This window comes from Mus caroli, unplaced genomic scaffold (assembly GCF_978045245.1).
Source record: "Mus caroli unplaced genomic scaffold, Mus_caroli_1 scaffold_20, whole genome shotgun sequence".
NCBI lineage: Eukaryota > Metazoa > Chordata > Mammalia > Rodentia > Muridae > Mus > Mus caroli.
This window is the reverse complement of record NW_028227275.1, coordinates 31,548,981-31,569,984: the sequence shown is the minus strand read 5'-3', so window position 1 is coordinate 31,569,984 and position 21,004 is coordinate 31,548,981. Positions and strand designations below refer to the sequence as shown.

At 44.2% G+C, this 21,004-nt stretch overlaps 1 protein-coding gene across 1 annotated transcript in view; it reads left to right on the top strand.

Annotated features, from left to right (window-relative positions):
* Pdcd1lg2 (programmed cell death 1 ligand 2) overlaps nucleotides 1-16,962 on the top strand; it is a 52,597-nt gene extending 35,635 nt beyond the window's left edge. Inside the window, exons 4-5 of the mRNA XM_021152335.2 lie at nucleotides 1,614-1,749; nucleotides 16,216-16,962. Coding sequence (XP_021007994.2) covers nucleotides 1,614-1,749; nucleotides 16,216-16,252 — 173 coding nt within the window. The 3' untranslated portion in view covers nucleotides 16,253-16,962. The remainder of the gene's footprint in view (nucleotides 1-1,613; nucleotides 1,750-16,215) is intronic.
* Nucleotides 16,963-21,004: the final 4,042 nt, after the last annotated feature.

The window sequence follows — 21,004 nt, the reverse complement described above, 5'->3', positions numbered from 1 at the left end:
AGAACAAGGGTTCCCAAAGACGCTGAGGCAGGGGCCTGGCTCACAGCACTACCTGCAACATGCATGTAGTAGAAAAAAAGCAGTGTGATCAGTTAGGGTTTGCAACACACCTCTACCTGTTGCATGTAATTTTAAAAATATGCTATCTCCTTGGCAGATCTGCTGCGCTGTCCCCACTCTCGGAAAAACCCATTCCTCCCAGCTTAGCTCTGCCAATGGCCAGCTGGTGCCTTTCCCAGGAGCTGCGATTATGCTCCCAGCCCTTCCCAGCTAGCCACCAGCTACTGCCCCTGCCTCTCTCTATCTCTGTCCACCTTTGCTCCGAGACTTAGACAGCTTTATTAACTTAGAACTTGTCAGATAGCATAATTGCTGGGAGCAGAATCTCATCGTTCCCAAGCATGGCCACAAACTCCTTTCTCTTTCCTCCTCCTCCTCCCCCTCCCCTCCTCCTCCTCCTTGGACCCAGAAGTTCTACCTTTACCCTTCGCCCAGCAATTAGCTTCCACCTTCTTTATTGACACAATCAGGAACCAATTCAGCTCTTCTCCCTACATCTTCCAAACTGGCCCTTATCTTTTTGGTTCTAGCGTTCACATGCTCTTGGATAAAGACGATAGCTATGGGGCTTGAGTTTTGGATCAGGAAGATCTAGATCTAAAACCCTGGCTGTTTTACTTCCTTGGAAACAATGACCATAGACAGATTAGCATCCCTGAGGCTTCCTTGGCTCTAAAGTGACTCAGGATTATATGGTATAATATATATATATATATATATATATCCCTTCCTTAGCCAGATTGTCCCATGGTCCCATACTCTGTAGAGGGAAGGTCAAGAGCAGAACAGCCAGCAGAAATAGGCATAGAGTAACTTGTGTGCCTATTCCTTGCCATGTTTTCAACATCTCTGTAGCCCTCTCTTCTCTCCATCTGGCCAGCCTGAAGGTACCAGTGCTCTGCAAAGCTGTTCCCCAGCCTCTAAATTACTCTTCTCATCACCTCTTCACTAAATGGATGTGTCAGTGGCAGTACCTTGGTTAGTTCAGACAAGATAAGGGGTAACTTGTATCTGAATGGCTGGATTTAACATGTCAGCCCATTGGGGATGTTCTGCTCTTTCGAAAGGACTTTGCTGGTGTTTAAAATTGAATAACAGTGCAGAGTCTAGGCTCTTGCGTTATCAGTGAGGGAGAAAATACATTTTTGAGCTGAGGGACTTTTTCTACTTGAATGAGAAAATCCGGGTGGTGAAGAAAAGGGAGATGGAGGTAGAGATAGCGGCAGAGACAGGGTGGGAGGGAGGAAAAAGAAAGATGACAAATAGGTGGGTGGGTGGAACAACAAAGCGACAAAAGGACTGTATCATAGCTGAATCACCTGCTGTCTAACTTTGGGGACATTTCTCAGCCTTTCTTCTTTCATGGGTGAATGTGGAGATCAAAGAAGAGGCTGCCTCACTGGGTGGAGGTGAAAGGGAAAGAACCTCTGTCTGGGAGAGATGTGGAATGAAGGCTTAACCTCATTTCCACGTGGTAGAAACCACGCAGGAAGCCACCTCAGTCTGTCTCAGGGCTACCTTGTGATGAGATTCTGGTTCTCTCATTCACCCAGGTTGGATGGAACCCAAAGTCCCCAGAACGTGGCCACTTCATGTTTTCATCCCGGCCTGCATCATCGCTTTGATCTTCCTGGCCATAGTGATAATCCAGAGAAAGAGGATCTGGGGGAAGCTGTATTACGGAAGAAGGTGAGTGACTTACAAGCCATGTGAGCCTGTGGCCTGCCGGTCTTCAGAGAAGCACTTCAAGCCTAGAAGGGTTTTGAGATTACCCTGGGGACATTCTACTCCCAGAAGAACATGGTCCAGTCTTCAGTGAGCTGAACCCACGCTGAAGTTTTGTGTTGTTTTATTTTGTTTTTTTGTTTTTTAAGGGGAAGTTTGTTCCAGGGCTGAAGGAGTTTGGCTTGCCCTCCAAGCTTCATGGTAGCCAAGTTATAGAATCAGCCAAATTCTCATCAATGATAAACAGTTTTTTTTTTTAAAACTGTTTATGTGTTCATAACAGAGCACCATGTAGCCTTAAAGAAAAAATGTAATACTGTCATTTTCAGGGGAAGAAATGAAGCTAGAGGTCATCGTTTTAAGCCCTACCCAGACGGTGCAGACAGAGATTATATTTCTTTTGATATATAGATTCTAGACTTAAAAAGAAAATAAATACAAGGACAAGGTACCCGCACAGCGGAAAGGAGATACAATGATGGAAGTGTATATGTGTGTGGAAAGCCATGATGATTAGGCCGGAGAAATGGCTCCTGAGTTAAGAGAGTCATCTTACAGAGGACTTGAGTTCAATTCCCAGCATCCATATCAGGAAGTTCTCGATCACCTGTAACTCCAGCTCCAGGGGATCTAAGGCCCTCTTCTAGCCTCCCAGGGAGCTGTTAGTCCACCAGAGGGACCTATCTGAGCCAATGCTGAGGGCCTAGTGGGTAAGGGGTTGAATGTACACAACTGTGGCCGACAGGAAGTCCCACCTGCCTCTTCAGCCATATGTGTCTTGCACTGAGACCAATGGCAAGTAGCCTGTGAGGATGCCATAACTAATTCACTACCACTGTGGTGTAGAGCTCTCGAGTCCTTGCTAGAGCAGATTCCCATGCAGAGCCCATTAAACTTTCATGGCTGATGAGGAAGGAGGGGCTTCCTTCCTTCTCATCAGCTGCACCATTTGCCCCTTCTACACTGGACCCTCATAAGGAACCTGAGTCAAGGGCCTTAACTTCTCTCTCTTCTACAGTTCTTTGGGCCATTGTTGTCCTGAGACGACAGCAAAGATAGAGAAGTCTCCGTCCCTTTCTTTCTAGAAGCCTCCTTGGCTCCTGTACAGATTTATTCATCAGATAATCACAACTCATGATGCCTGCTGAGTACGGGGAGGGCAGCCATTGCCAGTCCATAAAAGCGTCTTATTAGCTATTCCTTTCATAGAGCCATTCAATCCTTTGTTGAAGGATCCAGCGTGAGACAATATGTTCCAGAGAAGTTGGCATAGCTAGTTCTGCTTTATCAGCTAGGTTTAAGTATATGGGAACTATGTTTCTCTCATCAGTAGATGTATGTTCAATATCTAAAATGCTATGTGGTATATATATATATAAGATAATGCCCAATAGTTTTTTGCTTTTTTATCCCTGACAATTTCATACATGCATATATATGAACGTATCATGAACTTTAGACATTCTATCCCCCTTTCTCTACTATTACCTCCCCTTCCTTTCCTACTGACATTTTCTTTCCAACAAGTCTCCTCTCTACTTTCACATCTTCTTTGTGTGGGTGGAGCCCCCTGAGCTTAATTGAAATTGTTTGCGGGAGCATGAGTGTAGGTTTCTTATTAAAGGTCAACTGACCGGTCGTTACACCACTGAAGAAAATGGCACCCCTTTCCACAGCAACCCTTACCTCCCAATAGTGCCTCAGAAGGGGGCATCGTGGATTCCTCTCATCCATAATGAAATGTTGGCAGGACCAATCTTGTGCATATTTGAGCAAATTTACAAGCTATGCTGGGTTCCCGAGTGCACCAGCTATGTCTGACGTTTTGTTGATCCTCCCCCCACCCTCTATCTCTCATATTCCTTCCTCCCCCTCTTCCATGATGTTCCCTGAGTGTTGGAGGGAGTGAAATAGATATCCCATCTAAGGCAGTGCTTACTCTTGGATTTTGGTCGGTTATGGGTTTCTGAAATGCTCATTAAACTTGTAGTCTACTATCTGTAGGTGAGCATGACAGACCTGCTTTGGCCATTTGAGTAGCCATATTTAAAGCATTCACATGCTGTAGTTAGAGGCTACAATATTGGATACTGCTGACAGCCAACATCACTGCAGGAAATCATATTGCACAACACTGTGATAAATCTCCCCCTCAACTCCTCTCTAAATTACAAGCTTTGCCCAGGACAGAAAACAGTGCCTTTATTTTGCCCATGAAGGAACTGAGGTTCAGAAAATCCATGTGACCTCCCAAAGTCACACAACATAGACAGTTGAACTCTAAAATGTGTGACTGACTCTTTTTATGACAAAAGAGCTCAATTAAAACTAGCAATCTGAATAGTATTATCCATACAAGGGAAGAGGCACACACACTCATACACACCCTGTCACAACACACACCCTATCACACACATATATACCCTGTCTCACACACACATACACACTCACATATACCCTGTCACACACACATTCTCCCCCAAAGAATTAAATGAGTTCTCATTTACATGCTGGGCCAATCACGAAGCCAAGTAAGTCAGAGTCCCACAGAAGTTACCTGTATAGAGTCTAGATCTGTAGAGCTTATTAAACTACAGGTGGCTTAAATGAATGGGGATTTAAAAAAAAACTTGGCACATGCAATGAGCAATAATCTTTTCAGACATACATATGTAACAAATGCAAGGTGCTTATGGCAGTTCTCATCCATGTTATCACATGACTTCATTAAAGCATGGCTCTGGACACACAACACAGTCACTTTACACTGTGCATGCTCTTCTATAACTGAATGTCAGGGATGCTGCAGAAACACCTTGGGTCCAAGTTGAGACTATTCTGTGTTATGGTTTGCAGTGTTTTTATTGTACATACAAAGTCTTATTATCTCATTGAAATAGAATACTTTAATTCCAAAAATATATTTCAAGACAAGGTCTCATGTCATACAAATAATATAAGACAAAGTCTCATTACATAGCTCTAGCTGTCTTGGAACTCACTCTGTAAACCTGGCCTGTCTAGATCTCACAATGATCTGCCTACCCCTGCCTCAGAAGTGCCAGGATTAAAGGTGTGAGCCACTACATGCCTATATAAAAACACTTTTAATAATTTTCCACCATTTTCCCTCAATATGTGTCAAATTCATATAACTTTATATTTAGTTGCATTAGAAATTTTATTTTTAAAGCTGATTTAATTGCTAGCTTGAGTTTCATTAAAAAGTTATCAATGAGTTTTGGGTTGTTATTAGGACAGAATTTCCAACAATTTCTTTTTTTGTTTTGTTTTGTTTTGTTTTGTTTTTCAAGACAGGGTTTCTCTGTATAGCCCTGGCTGTCCTGGAACTCACTTTGTAGACCAGGCTGGCCTTGAACTCAAAAATCTGCCTGCCTCTGCCTCCCGAGTGCTGGGATTAAAGGCGTGCGCCACCACACCGGCTTTTTTTGTTTTGTTTTTTTTTTTGTTTTGGTTTTTTTGGGGTTTTTTTGTCCAACAATTTCTTAAGTGCCCCTAAATATACTTCTGCTAATTTGTGCTGTATATTTATGTGAAAGGTGTTCTCTGCCATTCACCATAAAACTATTAATTTTAAATACAACTAACTTACTAGTATAAAATTTTTCTTTTGTCTTTAACAAATGGTAAAATTATATATGCACAAAGAATTGCTTTTAAATAAGATAATTATTTCATACCAGTAAATGCTTAGTTTTTGTAGCTATACATACTCTCACACATACATCCTCCCCCACATACAGTTTCACACACACACACACACACACAGTCACACACTATCACATATACAAATACACTCACATATACCTTGTCACACACACCCTGTCTCTCACTCACACACACACCCTGTCACACACACTCTGTCTCACACACATACACACACACACACACACTCATACACACCCTGTCACATACACACACACACCCTATCACACACATACATACCCTGTCTCGCACATACACACACACACACAAATTCTTATATACACATATACACCACACACACATACACACACACTCACTCACTCAAAATTGCATAAAATTTTCTTGGATAAAAAGGAAATTGAAAGTAGAAAAAGGTTGGAACAAGTCCTTAAATCTTAAGAACCATATTTCCCATATCTGGGCAAGAACCAGATGTGTGTGTGTGTGTGTGTGTGTGTGTGTGTGTGTATTACATGTGTGCTTTTATTTTCAAAGTGTTGTTGATACTTTCATAATATACACTGTAAAGGAGTTCTTAAAAACTGCAATAGGAAGCCAAGGATAGAGATACATACCTGTACCAGGCTGGGGAGGCTAAAGCAGGAGAATTTCTAGTTTGAGCTTAGCTGGGGCTACATAGTAACTGAGAGGTCCATATGTAACGGAAAAACACAAGAACGTAGTAGTCCCAAGCTTTATTCATATTTTTTTTTCTGTGTGTATGTAGAGATGTGTGTGTGTGTGTGTGTGTGTGTGTGTAGACTTGTGTGTGCACAAGTGTGTGTATGTGTGCATGTACATGTGTGTGTACATGTCTGTGTGCATGTACATCTATGTTCATGTGTGACCAAGGTACATCAGTATGTTGTATGTAGAATACAGATATCAACCTTGAGTGCCATTCCTCAAGAGCCATATGCAATGTTTTCTCCACACAAAGTCTTCCATTATGATCTGAGGCTGTCCACTGAGCCCCAGGGATATATTCATCTCCCAGGCATGTGCTACTGCACCCAGCTCTTTACAAAGATTCGGGGGATCAACTTGGCTTCTCACCCGTGTGCAGCAGCCTCTTTATTGAGTTATCTTCCCAGTCTTCTCCCACATTTTTTATTAGATACAACAATACAGCACACTTCAATAACAGAAAAAAGGCCATAATTCTTATGAAAATCTCTAAGGTTTTAGACTCGAATATTAATCTTTGTTTGATCATGAACTGGTAACTAGCAGTTTTTCAGCCAACATCATCCAGCCTAGGGACCAGCACCAGGTTGGTGCTGCCTTAGAAGACTGAGTCGGGACTTTGTCAGACTCTAAACCAAAAGCCAAAGGCATTATGTTCTGGCTGCCTATGGCTGGTGGAGAATAGTAACCCTGACCTCTGGCAGTAGCGGGGCTGCCACTGAAAACCGAGACATTCCAGAACAGTTCCTCTGAGCTGAGAATTGGGTTCCTTTCAAAAACAAATCTTCTCGAAGGAGACCACCCTGGCTATGGCACTGGATTGATCCTTGACTCTGGAAGCCCAAGCTAATGTCAGGATGGTCATGATGGAACTGGTAAAAAGCCAGATAGGCTGGAGCAGCGCAGGACAGCTGAGAGCCAGGTCCTAGAAGAGACTCTGATAGGAAATAGCAAGTGCTATTTAAGGAAGAAATGAAACTAGAAAAACCTGGTAACAGCAACTCATCGTGCAAACGTATGCTTTTGTTCTCTTCGCAACTCTGACATCAGTCTTTTACACCTTAGTTAGTGTAAATTGAGCAATCAAGCCTTTTGTTCTATTCCTGGACAGCCAGGTATAAAGTGTCAGTCAAACAGGCCATTCAAAAAAGCCATGTGGGAACCTACTTTATAAGTATATATATTCTTCACCTAACCTATGTATTCATAGAATCTATATATTCATATTTAAAAGTTTAATTAGAGTTACTCTACATAGGGGATAATGATCATGTTTCTCCCAGAACCCATAACAAAAACAAAAAGCCAAGTAAAGGTGTGGGTTGATGCCCCTCCTGTTGTTTGTCATGGGTATCCTGGAGACTCCCAAAACAATACAAGCTATTACCATTGCTCTTGATTGCCCCCCAGAACCTGATGGTGAGTCCTTATTCTGGTAGAAACAGGACACAAAATATTAAGTTGGCACTGCCCAGGGAGCTCCTTCCCTGCTGGCCACCTTTCATAGTACCTCAGGAACAATGTGAGCTGCTAGGCGTGGGGTGAGCCATCAACACCTTACCCCACTGAGAGTTCTGTGAGCTACAATAATGCCTGACATGGCAATATATACCCATAGGTACTAGTAGTAGCAATAATGTCACAGTTATAAACAATCATATTCTGATTGAATCTAAGGCCCACTCTCTAGGAGGAGCTGCCTGGTCGTTGGTATTGTATCTGTGACCAAGAATCCATGATTGGCGAGCTCAGAGGTCCCGGTGGTGAGGCTACTACAACGATGTTGCTAAAGGGACAACAGTACCAATCTTTTCTCTAAATTTCTATCTCTATATTCATAGATTAGTGCAGCTCCCAGACCCCATCATGAAGTTTCTTTGTGCAGTGGACCGTGGTTAGCAAAGAAACTCATAATGGCTCAAAGTTCAGAGAGTAATTGTCTATGGTGAACTCAGCCACAGATAGGACATCAATATCACACCCCTACCTCTTTAGGTTTACAGACTGTCTTAGTTAGGCTTTCACTTTCTGCAACAAAACACCAAAAGGGTTTATTTGGTTTATATTTCCACACTGCTATTCTTCACCAAAGGAAGTCAGGACAGGAACTCAAGCAGGGCAGGACCTTGGAGGCAGGACCTGATGCATGGAGGAGTGCTGCTTATTAGCTTGCTCTACATGGTTTGCTCGGCCTGCTTTCTTATGGAACCCAGGACCACCAGCCCAGGGGTGGCACTGCCTATAGTGGACTGGGCTCTTCTCCATGGATCACTAAATAAGAAAATGTCCTACATCTGGATCACGACGTTGTAGAAAATATTTAATCTCAATCCAGGTTTTCTACTCCACCTTTGACTATTTAGTTCCCAGATAAAAGATACTCATAACCTTTATATTTACAATAAGCCTTAATCAGCACAAGAGCTGGGCAGATATTTATTCTCCACACTATTATGTCTATTTCCTAGCCAATAATCCCATTAAATAATCTGCCATGTTTTGTCTGGGCTGCTCTTAACTCCAGTTAGCCAACCCATGTGGCCATTATTTCAAGATTCTTACACCAGGGCAGCTTCTCCTCTCTCCAACTTCTCTTCCCACCTCGTGGTTCTCCTCTGACCCAAGCCTGGGAACCCTACATCCCGCCTATGCCTCTTCTGCTCAGCTATTGGCTGTCAGCATCTTTATTCACCAATTAGGGATAACTTGGGAGTCAAGGTCACATAGCATCGTGTGGGTCTACATGTGGTCTCTGAGAGTGACCAGTATTTCGCATAGCAAAAGACCAAACCTTAACATTATGGAGGCATTTCCTCATTTGAGGCTCCTTCTTCTGCAATGACTCTAGCTTGTGTCAAGTTGACCCAAAGCCAGCCAGGACAGGGGCCATCAAGGAGTAAGAAACAGATTGTTAGAGTCAGAAGTTGGGAAGGACAGGTCTAGAATAGTGTCTTCCGGACATTAATGGGACAACTACACTCATAAGTTTACAGCAGCTATAGAGACCTGAACTAGAGGATACCTTCACAACATTTCAGCACAGATCAGGGAGGGGCTTGTGAGCCCCATACTCAGCTGAGAAGTTATTGACAGTTGATGTCTTCTGAGGGAGAGAGGATCAGTTAAGGGTATGGGCCCTGGTATGTTGGCCATGCTCCAGTGGATGGCTGTATGTCAGAGGTGTGAGGATTTGGAGACATAGGGATGGTCCTGGGGGAGGGGGATGTTATGGGAAGATGAATACAACCCAAACCCATCGTATGCATGTATGAAACACTCAATTAATAATGATATATATATATATAATTTTTGGTTTTTCGAGACAGGGCTTCTCTGTATAGCCCTGGCTGTCCTGGAACTCACTTTGTAGACCAGGCTGGCCTCGAACTCAGAAATCCACCTGCCTCCGCCTCCTGAGTGCTGGGATTAAAGGTGTGTGCCACCATGCCCTGCTAATAATGATACTTTTAAAGTGAAAAGAGAGGAGTAATTCTGAAGCTAGACACTTGTGGGAGTTTTGTTTTATAGACAACAAATTCCCCCACCACAACAGAGAAGTGAGCAGAGCCAAGGGTGAGCAGCTTGCATTTCTTTCTCACCTCCTTCGCTATCTTAGCTTGAGGTGATAAATTCAATTCTCTCCCAATCTCCACGGGGAATTGGTTCTAGTCTCACTTAGATTAGGGAGTCCTCATGTCCCTTAGGGAAAAATGGCCCAATGTTTGCAGATAACCTATATACATCTTCACATGGGCTCGAAATCATTCTGATTCCTGAAAAATACCTATTACAGCGCAGATGCGATCTTTGTAAGTAGTAGGGACATTGCATTGTTTATGGAGCAGTGGCAGAAAAGAAAGAGTATATTGGTCACTTTTCTCAACGCAGTCCCCAAACACCAGACAAGAAGCAGCTTAGGTCATGGTTGGAGGGGTGATAGCTCATCCTGGAGAGGGAAGCCATGGCAGTGTGAGCCTGTGTGACAATTGCTTGCTCACACCGCCCTAAGGCCAGAAGCTCCAGAGAAACAAGAAGTAGAGACAAGCTATTAACCTCAAGACCAAACCCCAGTGACCTACTTCCTTCAGCTACCTCCCACCTCATAAAGGTTTCACAGCTTCCCAAACAGCAGCAACTGGGGACCAAGTGTTCAAACATGGAAGCCTATAAGGGACATTTCTCTTTCAAATAACAACCAAAAGTGTATGCGGGTGTCTTTTAAATGTCTGCCCTGGGTTATTTATTGTCAGATAAGCTTACCTCAAGCTGATTTTTCTACTCATGGAGAAGGTAATAGTAATGGAATCATAAGGAAGGGGAGTCTAGAGCAGGGGTACCCAGTCTTCCTAATCCTGACACCCTGGAATACAGTTCCTCACATTGTGGTGAGCCCCAACCATTAATTATTTTCATTGCTACTTCATGACTGTAACCTTGCTCCTATTATGAATTGTAATGTAAATATCTGATATGCATGATAGGTAGGAAGTATATCAGGTTCTAGGGATTCTAGGAACCTCCTCAGAACCCTTTAACCTGGTCTGTGTAGATACAATTGTTTCCATTCCTGACCGGTACTTCTGAGGGGAGCTTAAAACATCTAATTCTGAGCCTTCAAACATGGAAGACTCTGGGGACCCCAGTCTTACCTTCTCTGACAGATCTTCTTATTTCCTATATTATAAATATATAGGGAATATATAAAATATGAAGTATGTATATATTTCACATTTTAAAGCCCCCCAGTTCAAGTATATTTTGTCCTACATCTTTTTAGCAATGTCCTATCACCAAGATCTGCTAACCCAGTGAAGGTCCCAGCTCCATACTCCGTGTGGATGTTTTCCCTGAAGGGCATTTTGAGAAGAACACAACATGGCTGTGTCCGGATGGGTTCACACATGCTCTCTATTTGCACAGCTTAGCGACCCTGGCTCTGGCTCTGTTTGAGGCTCTGGATAGATTGTCATGTGGAACTAGCTGCCGGGGACTCTGTGGTACTTGTTGCCAGATGAACATCCATGGGCAGGTGCGAGATGGAACAATGTGGTGTTGATGGTTTGAAGTGTGACTTTAACAGTGTACTGTTGAGTTTTTATCTTGTCACAGTTAGGATTACTATTGCTGCAATAAAACCCCATGACCAAAACGCAAGTTGGGGAGGAAAGGGTTTAAACAGTTATATACTTCCATATCACTGTTCATCATCAGAGGAAGCCAAGACAGGAACTGAAACAGGACAGGAACTTGGAGGCAGAAGCTGATAGAGAGACCATGGAGGGGTGCTGCTCACTGGCCTGCTGCTCCCATGGCCTGCTCAGCCTCCTTTCTTATAGAACCGAGGGCCACCAGCTTGGGGATAGCAACACCCACAATGGGTTGGGCCCTTTCCCATCAATCGCTAATTAAGAAAATGACTTATTGGGCTGGAGAGATGGCTCAGCAGTTAAGAGCACTGACTGCTCTTTCAGAGGTCTTGACTTCAATTCTCAGCAACCACATGGTGGCTCAGAACCATCTGTAATGGAATCCAGTGCCCTTTTCTGTTGTGTGTGAAGACAGCAACATTGTACTCATATACGTAAAATAAGTAAGTAAATAAAACAAACAAATCAACCAAACAAACAAACCCCACTGCGTCACCAGAGACCATGTGGGTGTCCGAGTGCTGCACCGATGTGCCCATGGTGGTATCCAGACCTATGCTGCTGCCTGGAGTCATGTCTGGGTCTGTGGTCCTGTGCCAGACGGGGTCTGTTTTGATGTCTGATGCCGATGTTACCAATAAAATGTTGTAGGATGCCGGCCCACGGCCTACATGAACCGGGTATTTCTGGAAGGCAGGCTGGGGCTGAAAGAGACTAGACTGTGAGAAAAGAATGATGAAGCCAAGACAAATTTTTGTCTGATCAAGGCCCGAGAGTTTACTAAGAGACTGTGCTTATAAGGGGGAAGGCCCATACCCCCCCCCGCACCCCCCCAGGCCATCCTTGGTGCTTTGTCGCCATGCCATCAGCACTTGGTTGCTTATTTAGGAATGTCTCAGGAAGACAGGTTCAGGCTCTCTCGGCAGGTAGCAGAGATGGCTCTGGTGCCATGGGTTCAGAAGAACTGACCATGGTGGCAGGAAGGCAGGAGATGGTCTTGCCCCTCACCAGCTGCAGCCCCCAGGTAGGAGAGTAGGCCATGTGCCTCACCTGGGCAGCAGAATAGAGATTATCCTGGTGATAGGGGAGCAGGCATACTGGCCCTATCACTTGTCTGACATGGGGCAGCATGGGTGAAAGAGAAATGCCCCCTTGCCCCTCACCACCTACTTCAGGTAGAAGGGCTGGCCCCCAAATCATGAGAGCAGGAGAGCTGACCCTACTTCTCACTGGCTACAGTACCCAGAGAGGGTGTCCTGCACCTTGCCTGGGTAGCAGAGTAGAGCTGGGCCCCTGCAAAAGAGCTGGCCCTGCACCTTGCCTGCTGTAGATTGGGTGAGCTAGCCAGGAAGTGCTAGAGAGCTTGCCCTAGTGGTGAGTGTACAGGAGAGCAGAGAGGCTGACCAACTCATCTACCACCCAGGCTCAGATGTAGGGTTTTGAGTTGGCTTGACCTCAACTCTGAACTGCTGGAACTGTAGGGATGCTCCTACAAATCTAAAGCTGCAGGGTCTCCATGACACAGGGCAACAACAGGCTGTCCAAAAGGAGTCCCTGTGAGGATCCAGTGTTGGTAAAACAGCAGGAGCCAGAAGCTGTGAACCAGACCAAAGTTTCATGGCGATGTTCATTTGCAAGTAAATAGAGTGGACCAAAGGGTGTTCTGTGGGACTGTGGGGCACACTGTGACACACTATAGCTTCCTTCCACGGCAAAGGTTTGATTTTGGGGGTTTTTTTTGGTATTTTATTTTACTTTATTCTAGTTTATTTTATTCTGGGGTGAAGGTTGCAAGAGCAGAGGTAGATACTAAAGGATAGGGAGATGAATGGGGTTGGGGTACATGATTCACACACACACACACACACATACACACACAAATCAATAAATGTTTTTTTAAAAAACCTATTCATTACAAAGCCAAAATAAAATTCTGATTTGAAAAAAAAATCCTTTCTAAATGCCCCATTTGTTAAGTTGGAGGTTTTAAAATATTCCATACTAAAGTCATCAGAGGGGTTTCATGCAACAACTGATGGGAACAGATGCAAAGACCCACAGCCAGACACTAGGGAGCATTTAGGGAATCCTGCAGAAAGCAGGGAGGAAGGACTACAGGAGCCAGAGGGGTCAAGGACACTGCAAGAAAACCAGGGCTCATAGAAGGTCACAGAGCCTGAACTGACAACCAGGAGGCCTGCGTGGGTCTGGCTTCAGCCCTCTGCATATATGTTATGGTTTAGCAATCATGCGATGTGTCACTTGAGTTGACCAAAATGGTACAGAGCAATCAGAAGACTTTGAAATACCTCTGTGTCAGACGCTTGGCATATTCAAGCTGCTGTGTATAGCACCACAATTCCAAACCTACCAGTTGTGAAAACTGTTAGTGTTCTGTCTAAGCTCCGCCCCACAGTTACCTGGCAACAGCTAGGTAGGCCTGACCCACTATAAAAGGGACTTCTTGCCCTCTCCTCTCTCTGTTGCTCCTCTCTTGCTCTTACTCTCTTGATCTTGCTCTGTCCTCTTGTCCCTTCTCCCCCCTCTCCCTCCACATGCTCATGACCAGCCTCGTGTGTGTGTGTCTCTCTCTGCCTTTCTCTGCCTCTACTACCCTCTTTTTGTTGTTGTTGTTGTTTTTTTGTTTTTGTTTTTCGAGACAGGGTTTCTCTGTGTAGCCCCTGGCTGTCCTGGAACTCACTTTGTAGACCAGGTTGGCCTCGAACTCAGAAATCCGCCTGCCTCTGCCTCCCACGTGCTGGGATTAAAAGCGTGCGCCACCACGCCCAGCCTCTACTACCCTCTTAACTCCCCTGCCCATGCCCCAAATAAACTCTATTCTATACTATACTGTCCTGTGGCTGGTCCCTCAGGGGGAAGGGATGCCTCAGCTTGGGCCCGCAGAGGCACCCCTTCCCCCATACCTGACTATACCTCCATAGGACATATCCCCCTCTCTTTATCTTTTTATAAACACATCAAAAACAACCCCAGGAAGCCTTTGTCTCATCCATAAGAGATAGCAATCCTCAGTACAAAATTTGATGGAAAAGAATGAACATGGGCTCTCAGCCTTCTTCCCACGCCTACCAGCAATTGGTCTGAAAGCAATTACTGTAGGTCCACAGCCTGGGTACAGAGCCATGGGACAAACTCGGGAAGTTCCACACTGAGATCTGATTACAACTGAGCTCTGAATCAGCAATTAGATTTTCTTGACCCAGCAAAGTTTCTCATCCGCCTTGGCGAGCCTGATTAAAATACCCATTTCTTCAGAAACGAAAAATCCCAATTTCTATAAAATGATATCCTTGACCCGGAGGCACCTGCTTGTGTAGGTCCTATAGGCTCAGTGTCTTTCTTCAGTGGGACTACTTCAAGTACTCAGGACAGGGAAGATGTGGGAGGGGCCTGAGAGCAGAGGTGACAAACTCTGGTCTCCAGCAAGCAAGCATGTGATGAAAGGAGGGGAGGAGGCCTGAGGTAACCAGATAGGGCTTGGGCAACCTGCCAGCTCAACTCTTAACTCTCCACTGCCAAGAAGACAGACATGGAGATGTTTATGGAATGTCTGCTAGTTATTAAATGCTAGATAAAAAAAGATTACCAGATTAGCCAACTTACACACTGGGGACCTATTTATAGCTTCATGGTTAGAAGTAAACAAACCGCTAACAACGAGCCCTGAGGCATGGATCATTTAGGGTAGAGACATATTTGAGAACACCAAGACCACATAATCTCCTGAATGCCTCATCCTCCCGCATGCCCACCCGCCCTGCGGTATTAGAACGTCTTTGTTGAGCCAACATGATCATGAGTATTTTGGTTTTTTTTTTTAATTATTTTTCTTTTATTTACTTATTTTTTTGATCACAAGTATTTTGTCACAGACATTTATCCATATAATCAGAAATGTCTCGGGCCTCCTTGTCTGACATTCTGACAGTGACGCAACTGGCAGAGAAATGAGATAGCTGGGAAACCTGGTGCCTATTGTCCTGGGGCCAGGGTCTCTCCAGAGAAACAGAGCCTGGAGTGGGGGAGGGGAAAGCAACAGAGGGAAAGAGACAGGTAGATTCATTTTAAAGGGTCGGTGCCCATGACTGTGGGGAGAGTGAGGCTGACCTTTGTGCAGTAGGCCAGCAGTCCGGAAACAGAGGCAGAGTTTCCATATCACAATCTCCAGGCAGGGTTTCTTCATCTCTAGGAGTTTGTTCTCAAGGTCTCACCTGATTAGAAGGAAGCTATACATTGGCATATAAGCTATGTAGAATTTAGCTGATACAACACATTAATTATATCTGTAAAGCGCATGGCAACATCAAGACTAGCATTTGATAAGATTGTGGGCCCTGTAGCCTAGCCAAGTAGATGTGACAAATGAACCAAGAGATGAGGGAGCGGCCATCTTGGCCATGCACTTGGCTGAGAGCATAGAGTAGGTCAGCTTGTTGGAACTGCCAAAGCCTTTAAAAACAGAAGTAAAGGGTCTGGAGAGAGCTCTGTGGTGAAGAGGGTTTGCAGCTCTTGCAGAGGACCTAAGTTCAGTTCCCATTGTCTTTCTCACTGCTGCCTGTAACTCCCACTCCAGGGCATCTGCCACCCTATGAAGTGTTTCATTATAGTATAGCTGTCTGTGGTCCATAGGGTGGGTGTTGGGTAGGGGTCCTAAAGTAGTGCTGGAGAGAAACTTAGAGTGGGGAAATGGGAGGGTGTATCATGAAAGGCTTTGAACCCTGCTGGTACCGATACATATATTACTATTGTTTTTAAGGTGGTTTCTCTCTCCAGTCTACTCTGAGAGGTTATATGTATGTCCTAGTCAGTGATTTATTTATTTTTCCTGTTTGTGGTCTCTTCTTCCCAGATCTGAACCTGCGGTCTTGGGAGTTGGAAGGATCTGATTGGAAATCCTCAAGAGACTTCTGGACCCAAAGTGAGAATCTTGCAGGACCTGCCATTTGCACTTTTGAACCCTTTGGATGATGACCCAGGGCTCCGAAGAGGAGCTTGCAAGACTGACAGTCTTCCCTCTGTCTCAAGACTCTCTGAACAAGCAAGACCCCAATGCACTTTAGACTTACCCCTGGGATCCTGGTGAGGGCCTAAGGCTCCTAATGACTTCCAGGGTGAGAACACAAGGAATTGCTCCCCGCCCCACGCCCACCCCCTGCTTTCCGCAGGCAGACATGGAAATTCCCAGTTACTAAAATAGATTGTCAATAGACTTATTTATAGCCCTCATTTCCTCCGGGGACTTGGAAGCTTCAGACAGGGTTTTTCATAAACAAAGTCATAGCTGATGTGTTTTACAGCATCCTAGAATCCTGGCAGCCTCTGAAGTTCTAATTAACTGGAAGCATTTTAAGCACGTGTTAAGTACCCCACTGTGGTATTTGTTTCTACTTTTTCTGTTTTTTATAGTGTGAGTCACAAGGTAATTGTTGTGACCTGTGATATCACTGTCTCGTGTGTCTCTTCTTTCAACAACATCTTTTAAAACAAAACGGTGTGGGGTTTGGTTGCTTTGGTGGTAGTGGTAGTGTTTCTCAGTGGTATCACCTTAAGAAAAAAAAAAATCATCATGCCAGCGAACTGTTTCTTCAGCCATTTCAGAAGGGAAGTTGGAATCGCCAGTCCCCCAAGCTAAGCCTTCTTCCCTAGCTTTCTGCGTGATTTTACATGGAGCATTCCTATTGCTTTGTTTCTATAACTGTACTGTGGTGATGTCATTGTTAGGGCATTTGAGGGTGGGCGTTCTGGAAGTCCTTTCCGGTTAGTGTTTAGTGTTTGGGGGCAGGGTTGCTCAGAACACATGAAGGTGCTAACTTAAACTGCAGCCATGGAGCTCAGTGAATTAATTAACCTTCGGGCTGTCCAAATGTGCACATTAGCTACTGTGACCCCTGTAGGTTAGGGAGCCTGAAGCCAGCTCTTTACCTGGTGTTTAGACTCAGCAGAATTTGGAGTCAATGGGACCAAATGGTTGTGAAATTAAGATTTGAATTGTGCATCTTATTTTATCACCACACAAAACTTCAGAGAATGCCTTTGAAGCACAAATATGTAATCGTTTATGTGAAATCTCTGAGTTGCATTTAGATGCCCGTCAAAGCAAGGTGGCTCTCTCACTGGTTCCACACCTTAGCCTAAGATACCAGACAGCAGGACAGAGAGAAAAGTCCTTCCTGGTGTGCAAACTTCCTTACGCTGGACCTCACCTCTCAGGTGTGTGATTGGCAGGCCAAATACCGATTGCCAACCGGTGATGGATGCTTTGCTCTACTGGGAGTCCAGTGGCACAATGGATTCTGGCAAAATGCTGCCATCTTGGCCCTTGCTGGGCTGCTTTCTAGGATATCCATAGAGAAAGGGCCGTCCAGATTCAGTATCCTAAAAGCCTGAGAGGAGAATATAAGTTAGTGTGTCTCACTATGATAACTGTCTCTCTCTATGATCGGTCATATTACTATCTAACAGTTACCAAATACTTGCTATATACCTAATACTGGTAAGCATTTTATACACACCATTGAATTAAATCCTCTCAAAATCCTCAAAAAGGAAGTTATTAATACCTCCATAGGCAAGGAGCCCAGAGCCCAGAGAGGTCAGGCAGTCTGGTTATAGATTCCTGCTTTGTTTACAAGTAAGTGAACAAGAGCATCAAATTATTAATGTGCCCTGGTTATTAATGTGCCCTGGTTATTAATGTGCCCTGATTACCTGCTGGATGGGACATCAAGGTGGACTTTTGGCAGTTGCATATGCCCAGTGGTATTTTGGCTACTCACGGATTAATTTCACACAGAGTGTTTCAGAGACATGTGTAGGGGAAGTCTGGGTTCAGGGGCCCTAAGATTCAAACTCTAGCTTAGCTACGTCTTTAAACCCAGCAGCTGACCTCCCTAAGCATTAACTCACTATCAAAAGAATGAGCAGTAAAAGAATGGTGTTTACTGCCTGCCTTTATCAGGCAGTAAACGTGCAGCGGGCAACGAATGCTTGATAAGTGCGTGTCAGTGTGAAGTCCCATGTACCAGCCGCTGTCTGCACTGCAAAAGCAGCAGAGCGCTCAGACATCATCAGCGGAGTGCCCAGACATCATCAGCTGAGCGCTCAGACATCATCAGCTGATTTACCAGCAGCAGATTTCTTCTTCTAGTCCCATCCCTGAAGAAGCTTCCAGCCTAGGTACATTGCATGAGCTTTGTGCCCCAGGAGCTTCTACACAGCCCTCAACTTCAACACAGGCAAAGTGCTTACTGACCCTCGTGTATCTTACAGGGTCCCCTCTACCCACAATGCCTCATTGCTGGAACTTCAAATCTTCCTGAATAAAAGCTTGCCCGTGGTTTAATTATTACCTATACTAGGAGATTTTCCTCCAGCTGTCTTTCCTTTGGACACAGAAATGTGCTTGCTTTCTCTGACTCTCTGTCTCTGTCTGAATCTGTCTGTCTCTCTTTCTGTCTCTGTCTCTCTTTGTCTCTCTGTCTCTCTCTCCCTCTCTCCCTCCCTGTCTCTCATTCCCATCCAATGATGCTTACATGTTTTCGTTTTTGAACTCTGAGGACTGGAGCACGGACTCCTTTAAAGCAGAGAGAAAACAGGATCTTCCCATGCCCAGAGCACTTTGTGTGAGATAGGTGCTTTGTGTGTGACTGACTCTGAAACTTTAAATATTGAAAATAATGTGATGCTCATTAGTCTGACTTTTTATGACCGTAATGTCATTGGCTAAAAAGTAAATAATGGGAACTTTAAAAAATGTAATTCAAATATAATATTACTTCTATTCCTCCCTTCCCTTCCATGGCTCCTCCCTCCAGTCCTCCTCATGGCTCCCACTCGCTCTCAAATCAATGGCTTCTTTTTCTTTGACTACTACTGTCACTGACATGCACATAAATATATGAGCATAACTTGCCGCCTCTGTTAAGTGTCGCTTGTGTTAATATGATTTTGGAGTTGACTACTTTGCATTAGGAAGTCAATTAGGGGGCCATCCCCGGGAGAGGATAACGTTCCTGTTTGTGGTCTTCAGTTGCCTGCAGTCCTTCACCTCGGACTGGTGACCTTTGTGACTTTCCTCTTCCGTATTAGCAAGCCTAATTGCTGTTGTCCTTGATGGGTCTTGTTCAGGCAACCATGTAGTTGAAGTATCATAAACGTAGCTTCCCAGACATTTCTACAAGACGTGATCCCACAGCAGACTTTCCGGTTGTCTGGTTCTCCTTACTCTTCTACTTCCATGATGTCCCTTGAGCGTTAGGTGAAGGGGCTCTGTTATATACATATCTGCTGGGCCTGCACCCAGATGGTTAGTATATCTCTGCATATGTAAAAGGTAATTTTAAAAATTTCTTTAACGTTTAAAATTTTATAAGTATGGGCATGTATACATATATATATATATATATATATATATATATATATATACACACACACACATATGTGTGTTCGTATGTATGTGTGTATATGTGTATGTATGTGTATGTGTATGTGTATATGTATATGTATATATGTTCAAAGAAAGCCAGAAAGGGGCTGGTCTATTAGAGGTAGACTTACAGGCAGCTGTGGGAAACAGGTTTTGGGTCCTCTGGAAGGGCAGGAAGTGCTCTTAACCACTTGACCTTAGGGAATGCTCAAGTGGTTAACATCTCTCTAGCCACTATAATGGCATTTTTTTTAAAGTGGATTAATTCTTTTTAGTGTTTTATATATAAGTGAAGTAAAAATAGGATTTAGAAGAGTTTGAAGATTTGAGAAAAAGCAATATAGGCTGATCTCATTCAATCACAAATGTATTGAGTTCCATTACTTCTTTTATCTTTGTCTATTTATGAAGGTATGCTTTATTATATTTCATGTAATTTTCTTTCCTTTGAAAAAATCTGTTATGAATCTTAAGCTAGCACATGTGCTGCTGGCTAGTTGTCCAAATGATCAGTTTTAATGGCTGTAAGATATTCTTCTGGGCAACTGTGACAGTGTTTGCTTAAACCTTCCTCAGCTTCTGGAAGATGGTAGCCTGTGACTTACACACACACACACACACACACACACACACACACACACACACAGAACACAGAGCAAACTCCATATGAAAGTCACTGCCCCCGCTACATCTCTTTCACTACTTTTAGAGTGAATGTTAACCACATATTTCCTTGGAAATTCTCAAGTGTTCCCTAAAGTCAATTCTTACATATACACTGGCCAGTGAGTATGGATCTTAACAGTGTTCTCCTGTTCAGTTCATGGAGTCAGCCATGGGGCAGATGAGAGGGCTAGAGAAGGCTGATCTAGAAGTATTCTCCAGGCTCTCCCTCCAAGGGGCCATTGCTGGCTGTCTTGCCCGGAGCCCAGAGCCCAGAGCCCATGACCTTCTCCATGCGGCTTACTGTGCTGCTGGGTTCCAGTAACTGCTGCCTCCCTTCCCCTTTTCAAGATTAGGTGCCTAGGTCAGTCAGTCTGTCTGTCTGTCTGTCTGTCTGTCTGTCTGTCTGTCTGTCTCTTACTCTCTCAGAGAGAAAGATATAGACAGGCAACCTGCCTGCCCTGTGGTACTATACTATATCCAGCCCACACATTTACAAAGACTCCCTTTAATTAAAAGTTCACATTTTCCAGTTCCGGACCTTGGCTGG